The sequence below is a fragment of the Bombina bombina genome, chromosome 4 (assembly GCF_027579735.1).
Source record: "Bombina bombina isolate aBomBom1 chromosome 4, aBomBom1.pri, whole genome shotgun sequence".
In the NCBI taxonomy this organism is placed as follows: Eukaryota; Metazoa; Chordata; class Amphibia; order Anura; family Bombinatoridae; genus Bombina; species Bombina bombina.
In genome coordinates this window covers 284,319,175-284,345,932 of record NC_069502.1, presented here as the reverse complement: position 1 = coordinate 284,345,932, position 26,758 = coordinate 284,319,175, and the positions used below count along the sequence as shown (strand labels likewise).

The following is a 26,758-nucleotide window of genomic DNA, read 5'->3' as shown; positions in this document are numbered from 1 at the left end:
TCTTCTTTTGTCAGATCCAGAAGGTCTTCCTCATGATCTTATCATTTACAGATCTCTTCTTCTCATAGCTTGGTCAATTTTGGGTAATCTTCATCTCTCCAATGCTTATCACAACAAGCTAAGGCACTCCAAGACTCTCTGGCCCCTGGTACCAAAAAATGCTATTTTTCTGTATGGTCCAGATGGTCTAGCTGGTCTTTCAGTTGATGTAACTGTCAGCCATAAAGAATCAGTCCAGGATTGGACCCAACTGCTAGCGTGAAACAATAAACACACGCTAGCACGCTGAGAGAAAACCAGGACGTGACCCACTCAGGAACAAAAAATTAACAGGTTAATTTGTAGAAAAAGAAAACTGTACTCACAGATACAGGTATTCGGATAGGAGTTAAAAAGCAGACAGAGGATAAGGCAGTTGAGTGATCAAATGAAGCAGTGGACAATGTCCCTTTAATCAAGTACAAGGATGAGGCAGCAGAGTGGTCAGGCAAAGCAATGGTTTGTGTCCCTTGAAGTCAAGTGAAACGAAGTACTCACGAGCCGGAAAGCAGAAGCTGGAATGCAACAACAAACGGGCACCGGAGCGATGTCCCGCCAAGGCTTTTAAAAGCCTAGTGACGTGAGGGGGGTGGAAACAGGAAGGCTGCGTCACGTTGCTAAGCAACGTGGCACGCAGAAACAGAGAGATCCGGGAGCCACGGCGACACGGCTATGATCGAATCAGCTCATAACAGTAACTATAATTATTAATTTTCTTATGTCTCTTTTTGATTTAGGATTAGCATATAGGACTATTAGGGGCAAGCTCCAAACGGAGCTTGGCGGCCCGTGTTTCTGGCGAGTCTTCAAAACTCGCCAGAAACACAAGTTATGGAGCAGCGGTCACAAAGACCGCTTCTCCATAACCCTGTACGCCTGCTCGGGTTGATTGACACCCCCTGAGTTTGCAGGGGGCGGCGTTGCACCAACAGCTCTTGTGAGCTGCTGGTGCAATGCTGAATATGGAGAGCTTTTTAAACTTCTATATTCTATCCTTATTTACCTTCTGAACCTTTTCTCTGTGTGGTTTTATGTCTCAAAGAGTATGAACGAAGAATTTCTTATTTTCGTACTTCCTCTTCTAATCAACTTTTGTTATCTTTTGTGCCTCATCATCCTGTGTCGTCTACCTCTATTGCTAGGTGGGTTAAATGGGTTATGAGTGAAGCTGGTATTGATTTATCTTTTTCTGCTCACTCTGTTAGAGGATCAGCATTTTTGAAAGCTGCTACCCTTCAACAAATTTTGGATGCAGCTGACTGGTCTTCAGATTCCATATTTAAACAATTTTATTTTAAACCCATTGAACATGCCTCTCTTAATTTATTTTGTTAGTTTTGCTTTTAACAAGCAAAATATGAGTCTCTGGTCTTGTAATAAAATTCGGACTATCCTAACTTGTGAAAGTATAATCTAGATTTTATTAGACACAGAGACAAGTATTTTCCCTCCTCTACATTGATTTGTATATTTTCCCTCCCTTTATATGTTTTTATCATATTATTAATTTAATTTATTGTACACTTGTTTTAGTTACCAATCCATAACCAGGATCTCGTTTCAAGTGGTTTTGTTCCTTCTCATTTGAGTTGCAAGTCGTCACTTCAATCAAGTTCATTCCAATTTTTGCAAAGTTCCAGTTGGTTTTCAAGTTCTTCAGATTGTTTGGTTACTTCCTCATGGATGGTCTTCTTCTTCTGGATTCTCCTCTTCAGTATTTTCTGTTGCCTTTTTGGCCTGAGTTATTTTTTCATTATGGACTTTGTTTTTCCTTCAACAGATGCTAAGAAATAGGATTTACTGTTTCATATTGGACAGTTTATAGTCTCTATTATTAAGCTGATTGGTCAGTTTGTTTTAGTTTAACCAGTTCTCCATTATTATTGGTCACTGGTCTGTACACTGATGTATTCTGTCATTTTTAAATTTTGTCTGTTATTTGTATCTATGTTCTGTATACTTTTAAAAACTGAATTTAAAGTAGTAAAAGAAAGAAAGCAAAATACTGGTCTCTGTGTCTTTAATAAAATCTAGATTATACCTTCACAAATTAGGATAATCCGAATTTTGCTTTTAAGCTTCGCTAGGGAATGTCGGATAAGTACGATTTTTCCACAACAGCAAGAGTTGCTTAATGTCTTTATAGAGGCACATATAAACTACACATAAAAAGATGAGTTTGCAGTCCTTTTAATGGTGATGCAGCCAATTCATTTCAGGTTTTCTTTTGGATTTAACGGATTAAAAATCTACAGCTGAATGCCAACCTAAACAATTACAGGTGTCTTTAAATTTAGATTTAACCTGTGATACCCAAATTAATCACCTCCATTTTCATTCAGTAATATGCTAAACATGCAGCCTTAAATAAACTGTATGTGGAAATTTCAATGGACATTAAACACTAAACACATTTAATTCACCTACAACTAACTATAGCTGCTGCTATCTTGGACCCTAAGTTTCTAAAGGAGAGTTGCTGTACATATGCAAACACATCAGCACTGCAATGCTGGTGGCATCCATGACCAGAGGGAGACGGGGAATAAACTGTGTACTACATAGTTGCCAACTGTCCTGTTTTCCCAGTACAGTCCCATTTTTTGGCTTCCTGTCCCTGCCTTGTAAGCTTGTCCCTTGTTTAGAGATCGACAATGTTTTGCAACATTATAAAAATGAAATAAATGTTAACACATGTACATGTATAACATTCTAACATTCTTTAATGTAATAGTATTTTTAATGCTATCTTTAAATGTAATGTTCGATTTCAACTTGAAATTACGAATGTGGATATTTCATCTAATTATGAATATTCAAAAACAAAAGTAACATTCGAAAACCGGAAATAACATTTAATTACTGGATTTTAATGGATTTTCATTCGTATCAACATTCGATTGTCCAAAACGAATGTCCAAAGGACTATTCATTCTACCAAGCGAATTGCACTTTCACCACATCCGCCCATCCCTGCCCTTGTTCAGTTCAGTCTGTATAGTTTGACATTGTGTGCAGTGCAGTAATCCCACCACAGAGGGCACTGTGGCATTAGTCTCTGATTACAGTATGTTTTTTTCTGCAGTTTTCTGTTACACTTAAAGGGACAGTTAACCCAAAATGTATAATCAATTATTTCTATGTAGTATGTAACGATGAATAAAACATCCTGTAGCCCATGTTTAATGGAAATATAGTTTTAGTGTAAAATCATTTACTAGTTCTCCTCCGGCCATTTACAAATGGCCGCCAGACCCCTCCTTTCCCTGTCGTCATCCTACATGTAGGCTAAGTTGAAAATAGCTGGTCCGTGACGATCCAGCTCATGCACATAATTTGCGCATGCTCAATGCTTTTTTTTTCGTCAAGGGGGTCATTTAATAGAATCCCCTGTGGCAAAAAAAAAAGCATTGAGCATGTGTACTTTCCACCATGTACATACTGAGGCTTTGCTTAGTTAACACATCAGGCTTTTCATGTTATGGGACTCAAATTCACAGAATATACAAAAATTCCAGAATTACTGGGGCATTTCTGGGTCTATTAACCTTTTGCTCACAATCACTACAACAGCAAAGATAAAAAGATGAAACTTTCAAGTGTCTGAGCAAAAGTAAAACATACAAACAAATCCTCAACATATCTGCATGTATTGTTCTCAGCAGCCCCAAGACAGCAGTTAGCAGGTTAATATATTGAAGTAATATCACTGTCTAATTTCAGTCCGTGTAACATTATAAAAATTAGGGTGCTTTGTGGTTTTCTGCTATACAGATGCTGAAGGGTTAATAATTTAACCCTTGCTTGCTTTTTTTGGTACTTGCTATAAAGGTATTCAATTATTCCTATGTCAATTATGTGCTGGAGTAAGGGAGGTGATGAGGAGCTTGATGATTTAACCTGCATTAAAGAGCTATAACAGTGCATAAAGAAAATGCTCTAATGTTAGAGAGAAATTTTCTTATTGTACTATTACTTGCATATAACCATGTGTATAACCCCTGCAATGTGATAAAACACATAATTAAAGTCAGTGCCAGTGCAGCAATGCACTGCTAGGAGCTAAATACATCTGGTGAGCCAATGACAAAAGACAAATGTGTGAAGCGACCAGTCAACAGCTAGCTCCCAGAATTGCTGTTGTTGAGGATGTTGCCCAAGAGAACAAAGGAAAAGTGAATTTAACATTACATTCTCTATTTGAATCATGAAAGTTTAATTTAATCTCTCCTGTCCCTTTAAGCAATCAGTATGGGGCTCTGAGTGGGCGGAGCAATGCTAACCGTAAATAGGCGTGGCTCTCTTGCAATGTGTCCCTGTAAAAAAAAAAAAATGTTCTTGTTGCCTCAGATACATAGAGCATAAAAAAAGACAACAAACAATGAGTTATGTTCTGGAAGTTTTATTGCATAGTTGCTCAAACAAAGAAACAGCTATTTATTGAGTTCTATACAATCCAACAAAGAAATACAATGGGTATTTGAAATTCATTCCACTCCATGCTTCCTTCTTAAACAAATTTGATCAGCTTCATAAGATAACTTGTTCATATGCACAATCTTATGAAAAATATATATATATATATCACATAGAATATAAAAAAGTAAAAAACAAACAAAAAAAACAAAAAAACACAAAATTAAAATATTATGTACGTTTTGCAAGACAACTTCATTTCATGCATAGAGATCGCACAATATTAATTTTAAGCTCACTGCACTTATATAGTGCCAAGCAGCTCAAACCTTAAAATATTCTTAAAAGTTTTTGATCTCACACATTCATGTTTTATGCATTTTTATTTAATCATTTCATGTTAGTGTACATCAGCTTCAAAGTTGCAAAAAACAGTAGTGTCATAACTTACAGAAAAGAGATTTAGCTTTTAATAAGCTAACAACATAGATAGAAACAATCTAGAATTGTTCGACGTAGACCAATGTGTTTAAATGTTATATTTCTGGAAAATGCACAATAAGATCTACTATTTCCTTCTGGTGAAAGTTTTCCTTATAAATGCATCCTCACAATGACTCCGTAAAGTGACTTATTTATTGTGATTTGTTTTTTTACAATTTCTTTCCATAACTTCATTATGCATACTATACATTCACAGGTGGTGATCCAAGAAGCCATCATCTTTATAGCAATGCAATAAGACAAATTAGTAATGGCTCCTCTCCAAACATTTTATAATTTATGACCTCCCTGAAAACTCATAAATTCACTATATTTTTAATGAAGTGCATAGAAATAAACTGACTGTGATTTATATGTATAATTACATTTACTGCTAATGAATGACAAATGGAAGTAGATAAGACAGAACTGAAATACATTTTTCACGTTAAATTTCAGAGGGAATCGAAGGCTTCTAGCAGATTCATTGCACTATATCAACATCCCTCTTATTTGCATGTGTATAAAATAGCACTATAGTTTACAAGTCAGTTAACTTTATTGTATGCAATACACACAGCTTATCATTGCCAAATAAACATGAGTTTATTTTTTAAATCTCTTCATATTTTCCCTGACAGAAGTGCAGATTAATGGTGAGTGTTTCAGATATGATATAATAGGAGGGAATACTTAACCAACACTCATTATATAACAGTTATGCATTATAGTGTGATGCAAAATTACCAGACGTTGGTAATAGTGCAGTAGATTATTTCATATTGCTACTGGCCAGTGTGAATATAGAATTATAGAATGTTTATTATTATTATTATATAGAAGTATAGAATGTACATCAAATATTATTTCACATCTCAAGGACTTTAAAGTGGAGTATATTAAATACTGTATAAAAAAGTATGATTTTAAAATTGCACATAACTTTATCGCTTCCATTGTATCTTCCATCAATTCAAGTACAGTTTCCAGTGTCCATTTAAATGATGCACACAGGGTTTTACCTTCAATTCTTTATATCTGTACACCACATTGTATAGTGTTTTTCTGACCATGTATGCAACGTAAGTGATGGAGAAGCATCAGTTATAGGGTTATTACTATAGCCCTTCATCGATACTCCGTGTGACACATTCTGGCTTTCCTTTGGTAGTCTGTTATTGTACTGCTAATCAAACATATTGTTACTAATCTTCTCTCTAACCTTTGATGGCTGATGAAGAACTGTTACCAGTGAGTATTTAACTCTGAGCTAAATATACTGTAAGTTTAATCAGAATTATTTTACCATGACCTGGCTACTCATGGCTCTGCGTTTATAGAATTCAAAGTTAAAGAACTCAGTAATTCTGTTCCCGTTACCAAATTATTTATAAGCATGCTACTTATCCTGCTTAATGTCCACACAACAACACAACATGCTTTTAAAAATTAAATGGAAAAAAAAAGAAAATGTCATGTACTTTCATGTCAAATTCTAAGCTTGTATGCAAAGAATTTAACAAGCGAAAATACCATATATTTACTAATCTATGACTGCATCCCACCTTCAGCTAGAAATCTAGTTTTAAAACTAAAAAACTACTTATTAACACTCTGTTCTTAATTCACGCTTAATATCCCAACCAATAACTTCTCATTACACCCTTCTGGCAAGCACCTAAGAAACACTTCCACAGAGTATTCGGTCCTAGAAACACATGCAATGGTCTGGATTTAGTTCCATATCCCTCTGGCACAGTAACATGTTCGGAGTATATGTTCTCTAACATAATTTTGGTTCTGTAGGATTATAATACTACTTTCCTCCACAACACTGTCAATCTGCTAGTCCCAAAATGTTTGTAATGTTAGTGAAGATGTATTTTGTTCTCATAACACCAACGAGAAAGCAATTTTACATCCATTTACAAAAAAATGCTACACTAGAATGAGGTGATGGCAGATTCCTTTGTATCTCAAGTCTAAATTATTTTATCATACAGTACCCATGCCATGAACCTCACCACATTGTTGTTATTGCCTCTTTTACATTAAAATTGTTCTTCATCTTCCTAAAATTCAACAGAAGGAGATATGTGCAGTCAAGTGAACAGGTGCACAGTGAAATCCAAAATGGAAATAAAATTCGTACACCCAAACAACAAGTGCAAAAAAAAAAAAAATCTCTTGTGGATTATTATGTAGTGTTGCATCACGAGATGTGAATTACTAATGCCTTTCACAAAAAAATGTTTACTCAATTAATTAATAATAAAGCTTAAACTTTTGATATAAATATATTGATTTAAAACCCTTTTGGGATATTAGGACATCATCTGCATATATGACTTCTTGTTTCATTGGTGCTCAGTCCCATATCTACTGTAAAATCTTATACAAAATATATCAATATAAGAAATAATGTAGTTACTGCCCATTCATATCTTACTTGGAAAAAAGCAGTACAGCAAAAAAAAATAATAAAAAAAAAATACCAAGAACAAATAATAAACAAAATGTTTTTTAAAATTTACATAACAAAATAGCAACTATTTGACGATAATTTGTGGGTACATATAAATGTATTACATGTCTACAAAATACTTTTTTCATTTAATAACATTTTTATACCTTTAATAAAATTTATTTTGGCAATATTGAGCTGCAAAATTCTCCCTTTAATAGCGTCAAATATATAGTTGCTTTTTGTGTATCAAAAGACTGAATTTGTCTATTACAATTAGTTACAAAAATTATAGTGCTTAATAAAATATACAGTTAAATCAAAAAAATGCATAAAAAAAAAGTGTAATCACATTGTTTATAAAAATGGTGGTAGTTAGTACCAGTCTGGTCAATGTTACAATATTGTAGTGTATAAATGTAATTAAATTTATTGCTACTTTCAAACTGGAAGTTTTTTTTTTTTGTTTTTTTTTTCTTTCTTTCTAAAAGCAATACAGTAATATACTGAACAACAATTATAGTGTTTGTGCTTCTGCTCCACTTAAAAACTACTAGTTATTTAGTTCCAGCACAATCTTTCTAATATTACAATAATTTTTAAAGCATATACTATTAGGTTAAAATGTATTAGGTCCTATAGTTATAAATATAAATTCAGGTATGGCACATTTGTATTAGTTATATGCCTGTAACTCATGAGCTAAGCTCTTTTCAAATGCCAAAGCCACCTAGGGGTACTGGGTACAGAAATCTGAAAAGCAAAGCACAGATACATAACCAGAAACGGTGGCTTCAATTGGTATACACGTAAAACAATTCTGCAAAGAGCTGTGGTCTGCTTAAAGCCATGAAGAAGTGGTGATCACAAACAAGGGGAAGAGACTGGGTATACATGTAAATATAATCCAGACAGTGAAGAACTGAACTACCTTAATATTTTGTAAGTCAGTATGGCAGCATGTGGGTGATGAACTCATTCAGAGACTCATCAAAATTTTCCATTTGGAAAATCAAATAAAGCTTGGGTATTTCAAAGACGGGGTGCCCTGTGCACAAACTATAACCATGTGAGGTAGGGCTCAGTTTTATTCAACACGCACTCCACATCGTTTAGGCTTGGTATCAGATCTTCAGACTCCAGTGTTCCCAGATCAACGTTTGTTCCAGGAAGAGAATCAAGAAAGTCTGGAAACCGCGTCTGTTGGTTCAGATTCAAGGTTGGCTGGCCGAGGATTTCACCTATAAGAGAAAGGGGTATAGAAGCTTAATACAAAACTAAGAGAAAGAAAATGCTACCTGAAATATTTACAGAGGTCAGATAAATTGTATTTTTTGCCAACTAAACCTTGTAGAACAAAGAGATTGGCTCTTTGGTAACATGAGATAACAGTGTGATCCTGTTATATAAGAAAGTTGTTTTTGTTTTGTTTTGTTTTTTTACAAAAGGGACTTGTAAATCAAAAAGAAACTTTCAAGATTCAGATATAACCTACAGTTATAAAAATAAAAAAATGTGCTCAATCAAATTTAATCACTTTCTCTCTGTTGAAAGCTCCTTTGCCTTAAAACATGCGAAGGTAGGTGCATGTATAAAAAACACTATATGGCAGTAGTGTCTGCAACAATGTTTGTAACAATGTTATACATATAGTGCTTAATACGTACACATTTCTGAGTATACTTTAGTATGCTCTCAAGAAAATGAGCTAAATTTCCAACAGTGGATATCAAAAGTGGTAAATTTTATAAAAGTAAACAGGAAAGGTTTTAGCGCTGTTTAAATTTCATTTGACTTCCATATCTGTTTAAGAGATTTATGAAAATAAATTATTGTGCACTTAATTTGTAGCAATGAGATAGTGTGATGGGCACATATTAATAAACACCTGATTAGCTTATCAGAAATTGCCACATGGAAAGCACAAACATATGTACACATTTACCTGTATCCATTTCTTCCATGTTACTGAGAAAGTCTTCTGGTGTGGTTGGTATGCTATAGCAGCCCAGGCCTAGGCCACTGTCTGTGCTTTGTTCTCTGGAGTGGTACGGCCCACTGTAAAGAGAGGGAGAAGATATATAGGTGAAATGTTTTGAAGTATGTGTTTTAGTAAAATCGAATGCAATCATAATCATTCTAGCTAGGCTTCTTCATCAGGTTGTAAGGGCAGACATTAAAGTTCATTAAAGTAAACGTTTATATTCTTTAATTAGGGAAACAATTTAAATAAACATTCATTATTTATTTTGCTTGCTATTACTAAATAGCATTGCAACTGTTTTTCACTTTCTACAGAAAGGTTGGAGTGCCACCATTGTACAGTAATTTACCTAAACCAGCAACATTCTACCCTGTGATTGAGTAGCTTGGGGCACAATGTCCTTTTCATTTGTCCATAAATGGTCAAATGGTGTATCGCTGAACTGCCCTTGATTTGCAAAACTTTGTAAATGGTACTTACAAAATGCCTTTAAGTTATGTTAACTGTATAGAAGAAAGTTTATCCTCACCAGTTCATGTGGTTTAAATTATAACAATCATTTATTGAAAAAAAAGTAAAAAATCCAGAGTGAATAAAATCTTGATCAAAACAAAGCAATGCAAAGCAATACAATGTTGAACAGCAGCAAGTGACTCAGTCAGCCTAACATCCCAGACCACTTGCTGCTGTTAAACATTGTATTGCTTTGCATTGCTTTGATAAAGATTTTGTTCACTCTGGATTTATTTTACCTTTTTCAATAAAGGACTGTTATAATTTAACCACATGAACTTGTGTGGATAAACTGTCTTGTATACATTACATTATGCTCCTTTTATTCAACACAGTTCTGTGTTTCATCTGTATTACAAGCCCCATTGTCCAATTGGAGTGCGCTCACCATACTAGCCGATTTAGATCATCACAATGCTACTGCGTCCGAGGAGGGAGCAAAGTTCAGAGACCAGCGATTGAACAGGAAGTTATTTTGTTACGTTATTTTGTCTTATTGCACACCAAGCCGGAGGTCACCATAGAACATTCATCAACAGGAGAGTTATAAGCTTTACTGTTACTGTCTTATCTACTGTGATCAATCAAAGATTTCCAGCCTCCAAGTAGCAAATTAAAAAACCTTTATTGACTCAAACAGGGTCCATAATACAGCAACAACGTTTCAAACCAGCAATTGGTTCTTAGTCATGTACTCGGACATGACTAAGAACCAATTGCTGGTTTGAAACATTGTTGCTGTATTATGGACCCTATTTGAGTGAATAAAGGTTTTTTTAATGTGTTACTTGGAGGCTGGAAATCTTTGAATGATCATAGTGATACTTGGACCTGGCTAATCCCTTTTCCGTGCCCCAATTTTGAGAGTGGTGCTGTCTTCCCCTGTGGATTATATTGTCTGATCTACCTTTAAATAGGCCCTTTTTGTGCTTTACTGTGACTGTTTATAGACAATTACTCCCTTGGTCTCGTGGATACAAATATGACTTATGGTTATGGTGAAGTTATTGTATCAGGAATATTTGATTTAATGATTAAAATATTTGTTTGTCCAGTTAACACACATGTGGACTGATAGTTATTTAATCTTTCATTTGAAAACACTTACACATATGTATTTTCTGTTTCACAGTAGCAATCACACAGGGTGTTCTTGTGTAATATTTTTTTTCTAAAACAATCATTTTCCAATGCAGTGCTTTATTGCTGATATAGGCTATGAGTTTAATTTCCTTTTAGAGGGACAGTGAACACTTTGTAAGTACAACACATTACTGTTGTGTTGCTGTAAAATAACATATAAGCAGAGTATAAATGTTTTTAAAACAGATTGACATCCTTTTTACTGCAATTGTTTATAAATAGTAAAATTCCACCCACCAGGTACCTTGTTTATAGGAGCCAATCTGGACTTTAGTCTGTAGTCATGGTCATAATATTAATATAAAGTGCATTGTTTTGTAGTTGTTATCAGCTAATACCAATTAGGGAAATGTATGTAGCAGGGTTAGTCAGTAGGGTCAATTTTAAAGGGAGAGTCAAGTCAAAATTAAATTTGTATTATTCATATAGAGAGCTCGATTTTAAACAACTTTCCAATTCAAATCCATTATATGTGCACAGTCTTTTTATATGCACACTTTCTGAGGCCCAATCTCCTACTGAGCATGTGCAAGATTCACAGAATATACGTATATGCATTTATTAATTGGCTGATGACTGTCACTTGATGCATTAGGAAGGAAAATGTAACTAACTGACATATGGCAGAAATGTAAACAAAGTGCTTTTGCATTGTCTCTGTATTATGCATGTATTGATTATGCTATTCTACTGTGCTTAGTGGTCCTTTAAAGGGACAGTCTAGACAAAATTAAACTTTTAGATTCAGACAGGGCATGTCATTTTATACAACTTTCCAATTTACTTTTATCTTCAAATTTGCTTTGTTCTCTTGCTATTTTTAGTTGAAAGCTAAACCTAGGTATTCTTATATGCTAATTTCTAAGATTTTGAAGGATGCATCTTATCTGAATACATTTGAGAGTTTTTCATAGCTAGAGGGCGTTAGTTCATGTATGCCGTATAGATAACATTGTGCTCACGCCTGTGGAGTTAGTTATGAAAGGGCACTATTTGGCTAAAATGCAAGTCTGTAAAAAGAAATGAAATAAGGGGGCAGTCTGCAGAGGCTTAGATACAAGGTAATCACAGAGGTAAAAGATGTATAAATATAACTGTGTTGGTTATGCAAAACTGGGGAATGGGTAATAAAGAGATTATCTATTTTTTTATACAATAAAAATTCTGGAAAAGACTTTGAGAATGAGAAATTCCTCAATGTCCAGAGCTAAATTTTATGAAAAGGGGCATAATAAATAATGTGTGAATATTTAAAAGTTCTTTAATTATGTATAACTAAACAGTTTATATAAAAATGACAAGGTGTTTACTGTCCACTAAGGTAATACTGAAGTCCATTTCATGCAACTTACCCATTGAGGAAAGGGTCAGATCCATTATTTGTTACGGATCTCATGTCCTGAGGCATGGCAGGTGGGCTCACTGTATTTTGCACTGGTGCCATGTTTTCAGATTCCATGGGAAGTTGTTGGCACAATGCAGCTTCCTGGATGTAGAAAAAAAAAAACACACAAAGAAAATGATAGTGTTAACAAAAGAAGGACACAGCTTGTACTGATTAAAAAATAAAAAAGCATTGTGTAATCATGCAATTGTCTTTTTATGAGCTGTTTGGCAATGGTCTTTTGGTACTACTGCAATCTATACAAATATATGAAACACTGGTAGCCCATTGCCCATATGCTGTCAATGGAAGCCCTTAAAGGACGGCATACTGTAAAATGGATTTTCCCTTAATGTATTTCTAATTATTTGTTATACCAGCTGCAGAGTATTAAATGAATGAGAAACTGTATTTTCAGGTTTATTTTTGAATATGAAATAGTTGGTTTTGTGCTTTGAAACCACAACCTATAAAAATTGGTTGAGCTTGAAGGTAAAATCAGATCTCATTATTTTATCACTGTGTGTACACACACTTGTTTCCTTATTTTATATCTGTCTGTAATCCAAATCTCACTACTTAGAGAGAACAATGAAAAATGAATATGTTATTACTTATCTCTGCTACACCCCACTGGGGGTGTCATTTTGTCTTTCGGCTGTGTTTACAGTTAGTCAATAATCTATAGTTCAGTATAGAAACTTTTAGTATAGGTAGGGATACCACAGGCTAAATCAGCTATGTCAAATGTTAATAAAAGGTTAAAGGAGCTACTTGTAAAGATTTTACTACACTCCAGTAAGAAAATGGATCATACAGAACAAATTAAAAGGGGAGAAATTCTATCACAAGATTATAAATTGAGCGCAAAATATCGCTTTTGTGAAATACAATCACATGCAAATGTGTGCTGGTATTACAAGTTAGGTGCAAGGGATCCTGGTTCTCATGCCGCAACAAAGGGGGTAAGTCTCGCAGCAGATTGTAAATATATATGCATGTGAGAATATACATTATTACACAATATGTATATTTACAGGGAACACACAGTTCCCATAGACCGCAATGTAAAGGCACTTTCATTGCCGTTTCTTTTCTAACACCCCACACCTGCCAACTTTAGCCCCCAAAAACTGCTTAGTGCAGTTGTTTTTTATTTTTAAAAAACTGCTAAATTTTTTTAAATAAAAAACAAAAATATACTTTATTTTGGGGGCAATTGGGGCACTACCAGAGATGTGATGGGCGAATATGTCCGTTTACAGGTGCGCGATAAATTAGCTCTCCACTTGTAATCTAGCCCTAAATATTCTAAATGTAGGGTAAATATAAAATCTAAAGATGGAAGTATTGCTTAATAAAAATAAAAATAATTAATATATACACACGCACACAGACATAGACATGTCACGTGCAGGACACCTAACTCAAGCTCGTTCTTTACTAATTGCAACATAATTTAGTTAAAAACATTTCTAAATGAAAGGAGTTACCATTTGCCCTATTGACCTGGAGCCATTGGGTGGATGAGCAACAGCCAAGAAATATCATCTCTTAGGTTGCAGAATAAGGAAGAAAAATGAATCATCTGTTAGGGAGGAACAAAACACTGAGGCACGAGAGTTTACTTTCACGTGTTACTGGCTGAACTTTAATAGCTCACACTCCCAGTCCAGGCCTCATTTGCTCAGTTCCCTATTCCACCCACTTTCAGGTGCCTAACAAGCTCCATGGAGCCTCCTTAACAAGTCCATTTCTTATTCTCTTTTTGTTACATTGGAGTAAAATCTGTTCTTTCAAACATAGATATAATGAAATGGACTCTTTTCTTTTAAAAATGTAATTCTTGAATACAAAAATGGATGTTCCATTCCTCCAAAATAAAAACAGTTTTTATGAATATGGTGTATGTCATTCTCTGGAATAAGCTTATATTTCAGGCACCATTAATGAATATGGTGTGTATAATTTAAATAAGCATTTAAAGCAACAGAATCAATGTCCTGAGGAAAAAGAAAACAAAAAATAATAACTTTATCCCAAAAGCTACACTTTTACAAAAAAAGCTAGTGAAAATTACTGTGAAGCTTCTCAATAATTGGCTTTAAAATGCCTTAGAGCACCTTCACTCCAAAAGCAGTCGTTAGACAGATTGCTTGTCCCAAACAGACAGAAGCACAAAAGAGAGCTATTATTTCTGGGTAATCCAAACTAACTGAAGACAATCCGTAGGTGGGTGCACCGCATGGGAGCTTTGAAAATCCTCTCCTGGAAACTTCCATATACCTGGAGGGGATGCATTTGGGTGTTTTACTTTTCCATCAGAGGGTATAATAGCACTCACAACTTTGCCTAAAGCATTTTACGGCTATAGTATAACAAAGACTTGTCGTGCTTACTAGTAGCAAAGGGCCTACTTTAAAAGTGAAAGAAAAGGGGAAAAAAAACCTCCTTCCTTTTATTTATTTTGGTTAAATCATTAAATATATAAATCCCATTTGGTTTTATAATTATATTTCTAAATACATTAAAAAAAATATGTACAAACCTTGATAAGAAATCAACTTTCTTAGAATTTGCTTCTAATAAAATGTCTGACTCTGAATTTGCACAGCACGGACTATTACAAAAGTGCATTTTACCATAAATAAACTGAAAATAACAAACTGACATCAAGTCAGACAGCTGTCACTGTGGCTGATGCACACAGATATCTTAAAGGAAAACAAAAAGCAACTGCCTGCAGCACCTGTGCTGACTTTGTAACTACAACTGAGGATAACAGGTGACCAGGGTCCAGATACACGTCATGGCTGCCATCTTGGTATATTGCTATATAAATAAAGTGAATCTCACATATATGGTACCAGAGACACTAAAAACAGCCAGTGCAGCTTTCATTTAACTTATTTTCTAAACGATCTAAGGCTTGTTCATCCTAAGGCCCACAATGCAGCCCTCCAGAACTTTCCCTACGATCCTACATGCTGAATACTTTATGTGTATAACCTGGCAATAAGGATATTTTCAGTACTATGAAGTAAGCAGCAAATGTACACAGATGAAAATCAGAGAGGATCCTGTAGGTGGCGCTGTATATTACTGCAGATACATCACTGCATAACATTGCCAGGCAGATATTGGTATATATTTAGATAAGGGATTGGTCATTTATAATTTGTTTACAGGTAATCATCTTGCAAGTCAGTGAGCCTGTATAATTAAACTGCCAGCAGACTGCAGGCTGCCCTTATTTATCTATCCATTAGGTCTGGGAGGGGTCTTGCAGAATTCATTAAAGTTACAATTTTTACTGTAAACTTTGTAGCTCACTTAGAGCCCAATGTTCTAAAAAAAAAAGCTGGCTTACTCTCGCTGTACAGACACGTGGCAATTAGTAAAGGAAAAGGTTTGCTGCCTTTTAACATTCTGAGCAAATCCACATAGACTGAATCGCAGCAGTGTGAAGGGGCAAACGTTTAAATCATGTTAACACAACATTTTTTATGAGTGGAGTGCAAAATTGTGCTTTCATGAGTGCGATATTGGCGCTCTACTCATATTTGAAGTAAAGCGCAATAAGAATGTGACCTCGCATTCGCATTGCATGGAAGCAGTCATGGCAGAGAACCTAGTGCAGCGAAGAGGGTATATGCATATATATTTTATGTTTATATATGTGTAAATGCACATATTAACACACATATATATGGATATAAGCATATACATATATATTTTGAGTAATTACACAGTCCCCATAGACCGCAATGTAAAGGCACTTTTCAGTGCCGTTTTTTTTTTTTTCCTAACACCCCACATTCACAAACTTTAAGCCCTTAAAACTGCTTTGCGCAGTTATATTTAAAAAAATAAAGATGCTACATTTTTTTTATTTTATCAAGGAACCATACACTTAATTTCGGGGGCAATCGGGGGACATTATTAAAATTAACCACCTCTGGTTAATTTATAGAGGTCTAATTATTACCGTGAGCTCGCAGTAGCATTAACCAGCCACCTGTAATGGCTGGTTAATTATCGTGCGTCCGTAAACGGATGAATTTGGCAGTTTACGGGCACACAATAAATTAGCGCTCTACTTGTAATCTAGCCCTTAATGTGTGTTATGTGAATATAAAAATGGTTAATGTTTTGTAATAGTTCAAATAATCTATTTACGTTTCACAGTAAATTTATAACAAATTCTCAGCTCGCCACTGAAAGAATTGCAAAACATGTATGTGTGAAAATGTGCAACTAAGCTAGTGTGTATTGCTTAGATTAGAACACCCCTGCAAAGTTTCCTCATTGTTATACAGGCTACTCCCATGGAATGCCTATATATTTGGTACGTATGCCATGGCCATTGTTAACGAAGAAAAATAAAATAAAAAATAAACCTATATTAGCTGGGGGATTGTGTGCATGTGTATATATTGTGTGTTATATAGTGTATTATATTGGAAAAGTATATTATGTATTTAACAAAGCTCGTTATTTAAGTAAACTTGTACAGGATATTAAAGGGACATGAAACCCAAAAATTTTATTTCATGATTCAGATAGAGAATACAATTTTAAACAACTTTCTAATTTACTTTTATTACCTAATTTGTTTCATTCTCTTGGTATCATTTGTTGAAGAAGCAGCAATGCACTAGTGGTTTTTAACTGAACACATGGGTGAGCCAATTACAACCAGTATATATATGCAGCCACCAATCAGCCGCTAGAACCTAGGTTCTTTGCTGCTCCTGGGCGTGCCAAGATAAACCTTTCAGCAAAAGATAACAAGAGAAGGAAGCAAATGAAATAATAGAAGTAAATTGTAAAGCTATTTAAAATTGTTTTCTCTATCTGAATCATGAAAGTAAAATTTTGGGTTTCATGTCCCCTTTGAGTGCTAAGCACTTTCCCACCTGGGTGCTAAGGCGATTTAAGTTTTTTTTTTTTTTTTTTTAATTATTTTTTTTTAAAAAACATTTATTTTTAAACTATTGTATTTTTTTCCCAGATCCCCAACTCGTTGGAAAGGTTAGGCGATTACCTTTCCAACAGTGGGTCTTGGGGGTCTGTAGCTGCTAAGATGTCTGAGATACAGGCGTCTAAGCAGCATGCCCTCTTTCCCTATATTTTGTATTGTAAATTTAATAAAGTTGTACGGTGACGGAATCATGTCATTGCGCGTGATGTCACCGCGCTAAACGTGAAGCCCCAGATATGCATGTCACTATGCAGGCCCGATTGCCAGGGTAGGAGCGGGTGGGAGCCCCCAGATCTTCCTCAAGGTGGGAGAGTGCTAGTGACGGCTCTGACCCGTCGTTAGCACCAGAGTGGGAAACTCTGCGACGGCTCAGAGCCGTCGTTAGCACTCAAGGGGTTAATAACCTGACACAACACAAGGTAAATTGTGTTTTTAAAAGAGGATCACTTTTTTAACATTATATTTATGCAGCTGCTACAATCGCGCATACACTGTACAGAATAACATTGCGTTTGCACTAGACATGTTTACTATTAATAGCACGTTTGGTACAATGCAACTGCAATATTAGATCGCTCTGTACAGGTTGAACTTCTTCTAAACAATGCACTGTTGTAAACCAATATTTGTGGATGGCAAGGAAAGACCCAAGAAATGAAGAGCTTTAAATAAATTTGCATGTGGTATTTTGTAATATACATAGCAAAAGCTGAATCTACATGCACTGCTGTAATAAAATATGAAATCTGAAGTCAAAGCACTTTATAAAATGCAAGTTTTATTTACATTAGATTTCATAAGTCATATTTGGTCTTATAGTATCAGTAGCAAAAACACAATACATGGATTTTTGTGTTGCCTTTTAAAGAGGGCATTTAAAAATGTGTCCCTTTTTTTGAGGGGTTGTTAGGAAAGATGTTTGTCTAAAAAATAAAAACAATAGGCTTTAAAAGGTATAGTAAAGTCAAAATTAAACTTTCATGAGTCAGATGGAACATGCAAATTTGATTGCAATTCAATTTTTCTTCTATTATTTCAGTTTCTTTGCTGAAAAGCAAACCTAGGTAGGCTCAGGGAGAGCAATACACTACTGAAAGCTAGATGCTGATTGGTGGCTGTACATATTTGCCTCTTGTCATTGTCTCACCCAATGTCCTTAATATGTTTAGCTAGCTCCCATTAGCGCACTGCTACTCCTTCAACAATGGATGAAAAAAAATGGATATTAGAAGTAAATTGGAAATGTGTTTATAATTGCATCCCATATCGGACTAATGAAATAAATTATTTATGTTTCATTTCAAATTAAAGGGATAGGAAACTCAAAATTAAATGTGCATAATTCAGATAGAGAATTTCATTTTAAGGCACTTTTAAATTGACTTAAATTTTCAAATGTGCTACGTTCTCTTGGTATCCCTTGTTGAAAAAGAATATGCACATATCCTACACTATTGAGAGCTAGCTTTTGATTGGTGCCTGCACACATTTGTCTCTTGTGATTGGCTAACTAGATGTGTTCAGCTAGCAGCCAGTAGTGCAATGCTATTCCTTCAGCAAAAGAGAATTAAGCAAATTTGATAATAGAAGTAAATTGGAAAGCTGTTTCAAATTGTATGTTCTATCCGAATCATAAAAGAACATTTTGGGGTTTCCTGTCCCTTAAAGGGACTGTCTAGTCAAAATTAAACTTTCATGATTCAGATAGGGTATGCAATTTTAAACAACTTTCCAATTTACTTCTATTGTTTAGATATCCTTTGTTGAAGAAATAGCAATGTACATGTGTGAGCCAATCACACAAGGCCTTCATGTGCAGCAACCAATCAGTAGCTACTGAGCATATCTAGATATGCTTTTCAGCAAGTGATATCAAGAGAATGAAGCAAATTAGATAATAGACGTAAATTAGAAAGTTGTTTAAAATTACATGCTCTTTCTAAATCATGAAAGAAAAAAAATTGGGTTTCATGTCCCTTTAAGGCAGTGCTTTCCAAACTGTGTGTCGGGACACACTAGTGTGTCGGCAGCAGTGTGTAGGTGTGTCCCTGCTTCAGCACAATTTTTTTTAAATAACATTTTTTTAATGTTTTTTTTGGTTTCTGACTTTCCGCCTGCCTGCTATGCATATCACATGGTTGACACATGATTGATACCTAGTGGGTCAGAGATCATCTTAACCAATTGGCGCAGCTCAGTGGGAACTGAAACTATTCCCATTGGTGGCTTTGGCGGCACATTGGCTCCTGACTGCACGTGTAGTCTCCTTAATTGGCTTGTGACTGCATGTGTAGTCAGTGAGCGGGACAGCAGTGTGTTTGCAGCGCGGGCAGTAGTCAGTAGGGCTCACGGAGCTCTGAGGGCGGCAGCTTTAATGCTGAGCTGAAGTCAGAGGGTTTTTTTTGCAGCTAGCTCCCAGTAGTGCATTGCTGCTCCTGCTCTTGATATATGGATAGGAAATGGAAGCTTAAAAATGCTTGATGATAAAATGCGAATCTAATATTCCACTAAATATTCAGAAATTGTGTTCATTCCATCAACCTCATAAATGCCATTAAAATAGTAATTAGCCATTGGTGTTATTAAACTTTTTTTTAATTCTTGCACATACATACTGTGACTTGTAAATACATATTATTATTATTATTATTATATAATTTATGTATGTGTCCGTATATTTTAAAACAAGTTAGTTTAACCTCATTTTTGCTAGTACAACTGAATTAATTACTGTGTCGCAAAATGATGTAGGTCTAAAAAGTGTGTCACCAACATGAAAAGTTTGGAAAGCTCTGCTTTAAGGCCTATTTGTACAGAGACAATTTTATTTATTTACTTATATGTTAAGGTTAATAGAACTGTTTCTTTCAACTAATACAACATTTTAGGAACAAAAAAATAAACTGAGAACTGGGTGAGAGTAAAAATAGATACTATTTTGTAAAATACTTTAAAAGGTTTATTATTGATTCAACTTAATTATGCTTTGTGGTTTTTTTTTTAAATACTTTTTGCTACAGTGGGTAAGTTTGGAAGGGGCTAACATCATGTATACGGCTAGCAGCATGTATATGGCTGGCAGTATGCATACGAATAGCAGCATGTATACGGCTAGCAGCATGCATACGGCTAGCAGCAGGTATACGGCTAGCAGCAGGTATACGGCTAGCAGCAGGTATATGAATATATGAATAGCAGCATGTATACAACTAGCAGCATGTATATTAATACATATGAATAGCAGCATGTATACGACTAGCAGCATGTATATGAATATATGAATAGCAGCAGCATGTATACGTCTAGCAGCATGTATACGTCTAGCAGCATGTATACGACTAGCAGCATGTATACGACTAGCAGCATGTATATGAATATATGAATAGCAGCATGTATACGTCTAGCAGCATGTATATGGCTGGCAGTATGCATACGAATAGCAGCATGTATATGGCTAGCAGCATGTATATGACTAGCAGCATGTATATGGCTGGCAGTATGCATACGGCTAGCAGCATGTATACGACTAGCAGCATGTATACGACTAGCAGCATGTATACGACTAGCAGCATGTATATGGCTGGCAGTATGCATACGAATAGCAGCATGTATACGGCTAGCAGCATGTATATGACAAGCAGCATGTATACGGCTAGCAGCATTTATATGGCTAGCAGCATGTATACGACTAGCAGCATGTATAAGGATAGCAGTATGTATACGAATAGCAGCATGTATACGGCTAGCAGCATGTATATGACAAGCAGCATGTATACGGCTAGCAGCATGTATACGACTAGCAGCATGTATAAGGATAGCAGTATGTATACGGCTAGCAGCATGTATACATTGCCAAAGTGCCATCCCCTGGAAATAATATATATTTTTTTAATTTATCGAATAGTTTTATGATTACATATTTTAGATATTCTCATTTTCTCCATAAAATGAAAAATGATGGAAAGTGACAAAAATGATAAATTCTATCTTCTGATTTTTAATAAGTAATTTTTAATACACAATACAAGTATAAAATCCTACATTTTTGTGATTTGGGAAGGTGAATTGATGCTAGATGTGGGTTTGTAAAATCTGTGTTTGAAATATTTAGGAAATAAAGCGTTTTTCTGCAAACTAAAAAACAAACAAAACAAAAAAGGTATAATTTGTGTGGGTACCTCACAGAAAAAAAGTTGAAATTTATTAATTTATGTGTAAATGCAATGAAGGCCATACAACTAAAAACAGCTTTAGCGCAATGGTGTGACAGAGCACTCAAGAGGTTAATCTAAGGAAACAAACTATTTATAGAATTCTCGATGTCATCTAACTACGTTTTATATTAGCCTTATGAAGGTGTTGGATAAAAGTACTAGCAAAGTCTTTACAAGTTCTGACTAGCTTTTAGATATCTATTTAAGGCTTCGTAACAGCTGGGGTCCAAATATGCCAGCTCTGTCTTGTATGAACGTCTCTAACAGCCTCCATAAGATAAAATACACACAGAGCTATGGATATTTTAGGGTGAACATTTATGTACATTTCCAAGAAAACCAAACTAGTTTAGGCTAGTGCAGATATTTGTTTCATCTGTAGGGCACAACACATCAGCATCAATATAAACCACACAACCTTTTATGATATCTTAAAGGACCAGCAAATGCAGTAGATTTGCATAATCCACAAATACATGATAACAAGACAATGTAATTGCACTTAGTCTGAACTTTAAATGAGAAGTAGATTTATTTCTGACAAATTTCAACGTTATGTACATTTCCACCCCCACTGCATCATGTGATTGCCATCAGCCAATCACAAATGCATATACGTATATTCTGTGAATTCTTGCACATGCTCAGTAGGAGCTGGTGACTAAATAATTGTAAATATAAAAAGATTGTGCACATTTTGTTAATAGAAGTAAATTGGAAAGCTGTTTAAAATGACATACTCTATCTGAATCATGAAAGTTTAATTTTGACTTGACGGTCCCTTTAAAGTTCACATTATACAGTTTTGAAATGTAGATTGTCTGGGGTTATGTGCAAAATGAAACAATTTAACAAACTCTGTGGCTGTAGCACACAGCAGTCAAGTGGTATAATGGGTTGTACAAGTGCAAAAAGTAAAGGATATGTGTTAGAACATTTTATTATGGTAGTGTTGTAGCATCTAACTATGTGTTTAAACCCTGAAAAGGGGTTAAACTCATAGTTCTAAAGTCCGCTCCAGAATAGCAATGCACTACTGGGATCTAGCTGAGCACATCTGGTGAGCGAATGACAGGAGACAACTCTGTGCAGCCACAAACCATCACCTAGCTCCCTGTAGTGTATTGATGCTACCAAGTCTATCTAGATATGCTTTTCAACAAAAAGTACCAAGAAAATGAAGTAAGTCTAATAACAGTAAATTGAAAAGTGTCTTAAAAGGATGTGCTAAGTTATATAACTTTTATTTCCCTTTAAAGGTAAACTAACCATGTTGCAATGACAAGAAATATCAGCCAAGTCTAAACATTTTTTTTTTTAAACCAACATCTTGTTTGCTGAAATTGTTTTTCAATAATGAAACACCACTGCCATTTGTTTCTAGAAAAGATATAATGTTCATTATATTTATGTATTAGCTCCATTGTTTTGCAATTGTTATCAGTTAAAGCTAGGTAAGTGCATTTGGATCATCCGTGAAGGCGGCGGCCACTTGTGGGATTAGTCACTTTTAGGAGACGCATTACTGCTTGTGAAAGTGCAACACACTAAGATCTGTGCAAATCTACATCTTAGTGTGTTGCACTTTCACAAGAATAAAGCCGTCTCCGAAAAGAGCCAAATTCCTCATTCGGATCATCACAAATTATCCAAATGCACATGCCTCATTAAATTAGGGAAATATATGTAGCAGGGTTAGGCTTGATGAGTCTGCATTGCACATTACCTGTTCTGAAAAAAAGAAAATCCACAATTTTCAGAGCTAAATTACATGAAAAGGAGGAAAATAAATAATGAAAATATACTAGTTGTTGTATTACCTGTAACTAAACATTTTATTTTAACAGTTCAAGTTTACTGTCCCTTTTTATATTTTCTTGGATGAAAGAAGGCTTTTCCATATAACAAACTAATACTGCTGTGGGTTTTTTTTTTTAAAAAAAAAGAAAGAAAAAAAAATTGTGTCTACAATGTCCCATTAAACTTGTGTAGTACAAATAAAATATATATTAGTACCTCTTAAGTACACATTTACTTATATAGCTCTAACACCTAGCATGTGGCTATGAAAGTCTATAAACTCCTCAATTAATCAGCAAGGCAATCTGTAATTACTAGTTTCTAATAAAAAAGGGCTTTCACTGCTACTTTGCTATTAGTTGTAGTGAAGTTTAATTAACTTAATTGGCTCTTTCGGAAAGTGTCCTCTGGTTTCAACTAGTAAAACACAACCCCCAATAAGAAAACTCCCTGAAACTGGTATTTTCTCTCTGTTGGGTGTGTCTGCTTCCAGCAGAGCAGCTGTCAGGTCTGGAATGACAGGAAAGCCAGCCAGTGACTGCTGTCAAGTTAAAAGGAGAGGAGAGATCTGCCAAAGGAATTCCACACCCTTTCACCCAAACCCTTCGGCCTCATTCCAGTTGCTCAGCAACTTACAAGCAGCACTAGCTCAGCATTTTTCTGGACAGGTTGCATTAAACTAAACAAAACAAGACTGAGGGATTATCTAGGGAAAAGTATAGCTCTCACAATGAAATCAACGCAGGGGGCATTCGCTCAACTCCAATACTATAAAGACAAAGGTGACAGAAGTCATAAATCTTAAACTGTTCAAAACTGAGAGACATGGAAGTCAAACTGACACTTTCAAGATGTGGAGTGTACATTAATAATAAAAAAATGATGAAGAAAAGATTTTACTTTTATGAACAAATTTACTTTTTTTTTTCTTGGTATCCTCTGCTGACACCTAACTCCTTTCTATCACAGCCATACTGAGGTAATCTCATTCGTGTGTCTAATAATGTTTGCAACAGTGTTATAAGTATAGTGCTGAAGACACGTGCACACCCCTGAGCCTAGATATGCTGTTTTGTAAAGGAAGCAAATCTGATCATCTAAATAATGTTGAAGGTTGTTTTTTTTTTTTGCTGGTTTTTTTTTTTTAATTCCTTCAAATTGAATTGATCTTTTTTAGTGTGCGTGAATTTTGTTTGTTCAGTCAGTTTTACTGATTTCCAAGGTTAAAAACCCAGTATATTTCCACAAGCATAGGCACCGTTCCTTGAAACATATACAATTATTTCTTGGGCTGAACATTTAGTAATACTGACAGTGAAACTATGACATTCTAAACTCAACTGGTTTGCCAGTGAAGGAACTGTAGACAAAATAAAGTGACAAAAATATATATTTATGTAAGAAATCTATCCGAAACACCCAACTGTCACGTTTTCGATTGTTTTAATTCTGTTTTGTATCAAGGCTATTCCATTGCTGCTTTAAAGTGATATGAAACCAAAACAAATTATTTAATGATTCAGATAGATCATGCAATTTTAAGCAACTTTGTAATTTACTTTTACAATTTTTTGTTCTCTTTGCATCTTTTGTTGAAAAGCAGGGACCTAAGCTTAGGAGCTGGCCCATATCTGGAACACTATATGGCAGCAGTTTTGCAAGAGCATTAGATGGCAGTACTAGTTACTGCTATCTAGTGATCCAGGTGCCTGGAATATATAACTACAAAATACAACCTATGCTTAGCAGCCTTCCCAAATCCAGCCTCTCCCCCTCCAGATTATTGTGAATGCTTCAGAGAGACTCATCCACCTAAGTTGGAGATCTACATCAGCCAGGTACAACACTGGGTCCCTAGTTGCTTTGGATCACCCTAACCTACAAAGCTAACAACCTCACACTCAACTATTTTTTTCCCACTTACTGCAAAATACTTCCTGAACAGCCCTCTTCGATTAACACCCAACCTGTTTTTCTGCTCTTATTATTACTAAATCCCTCTTACACCTCCTAAGACTTCTCATGTGCAGCCTTTGCTATCTAGAACTCTGTTCTCCGCTCTGTCACACTTTTCTGACCTTATACAATCTTTAGAGAGGCTTTCACCTTTCTCTGAAAGTTCCACTTCATCCTCAGTTTTGCCTCACTGCCAGCACATGACAGGTTACCTCACACCATATGTAGACTGTAAGCTCCGCCTGTATTTGTTTAGTCTGTTTTATGCACCATGGAACAATGGCATTGTATTCCCCTACTTACGTACCAAGCGCTACAGACATTTTGGTTTTTGCAGGTGCACCGTTAAAAGGATCAGTAAACACATTGAGACTTTTATATAACATTTTTAGTTATGTGCAATGAAACTACTTTGCAATGTATTTTCATTATTTTGCTTCCTTTTCATGAAATTGAGCAATTTCTAATTCTCAGAAATTTAAATACACTATGCTGAGTTCTTATGGCTAACTCTGCTACATATATATCCCCAATTGGCTTAATTAAATAACTGCAACATTTTTTTTACTTTATACTAACTTTAAAACAGTGGCTAGCTGTCTTGCCCGTGGACTAAAGATAATATTTGCTCCTCCAAATAAGGCAAGTGGTGTGTGTAGTTTGGCTGTTGAAAAACAATTGCAGTAAAAAGGATGTTACTAAGAATAGGCTGATATGTTATTCTATAACAACACAACAGAAATGTCTAATTACAAGGTGTTTACTGTCCCTTTAATGTTTCCTGCATGTAGAAAGAAAATATCCATTAGAATGACTGATATTATTCCCTTAGTAATACAATTAACCCCTTGCCACACCCATTGGTAAATATACATCTACAAATGTGTTTGCATTCGATTTACACTAAATCAGGAGCCGCTTGTTTATCTACCTTTTGAAATAAATAAATATTGCTTATTAAATCCTACACAACTTATAAACTTTGCATACAAAGTAAGTGATGTGTTTCATTTAACATAATTTAATGTAATACTCCTTTTATATCCACTAGCTTATTTTGTAGCCAGTGTTCAATTTCATAGTTTTTATTAGGGTGGAAATCTGGGCACAAACTATGGGTATCTAGTTTATTGAAGGATTGGCATATGCTGATTTAAAGAATGCATTCATTTACTGGCTAAAACAAATGATTGGCCAGTTAAAGGGAAATTGTACACTAGATTTTTCTTTCCATAAATGTTTTGTAGATGATCCATTTATATAGCCCATCTGGGAGTGTTTTTGTAACAATGTAGTTTTGCTTATTTTTTAATAACATTGTGCTGATTTTCAGACTCCTAACCAAGCCCCAAAGTATCTGATGTAGACTTAAGTCTAT

General features: G+C 35.1%; 1 protein-coding gene across 1 annotated transcript in view; it reads right to left on the bottom strand.

Moving 5' to 3' along the window:
• Nucleotides 1-4,425: 4,425 nt before the first annotated feature.
• Nucleotides 4,426-26,758, bottom strand: part of WWTR1 (WW domain containing transcription regulator 1) — a 167,014-nt gene continuing 144,681 nt past the window's right edge. The window contains exons 4-6 of the mRNA XM_053709979.1: nt 12,395-12,528; nt 9,348-9,460; nt 4,426-8,643 (exon numbers count right to left, since the gene is read on the bottom strand). Coding sequence (XP_053565954.1) covers nt 8,462-8,643; nt 9,348-9,460; nt 12,395-12,528 — 429 coding nt within the window. The 3' untranslated portion in view covers nt 4,426-8,461. The remainder of the gene's footprint in view (nt 8,644-9,347; nt 9,461-12,394; nt 12,529-26,758) is intronic.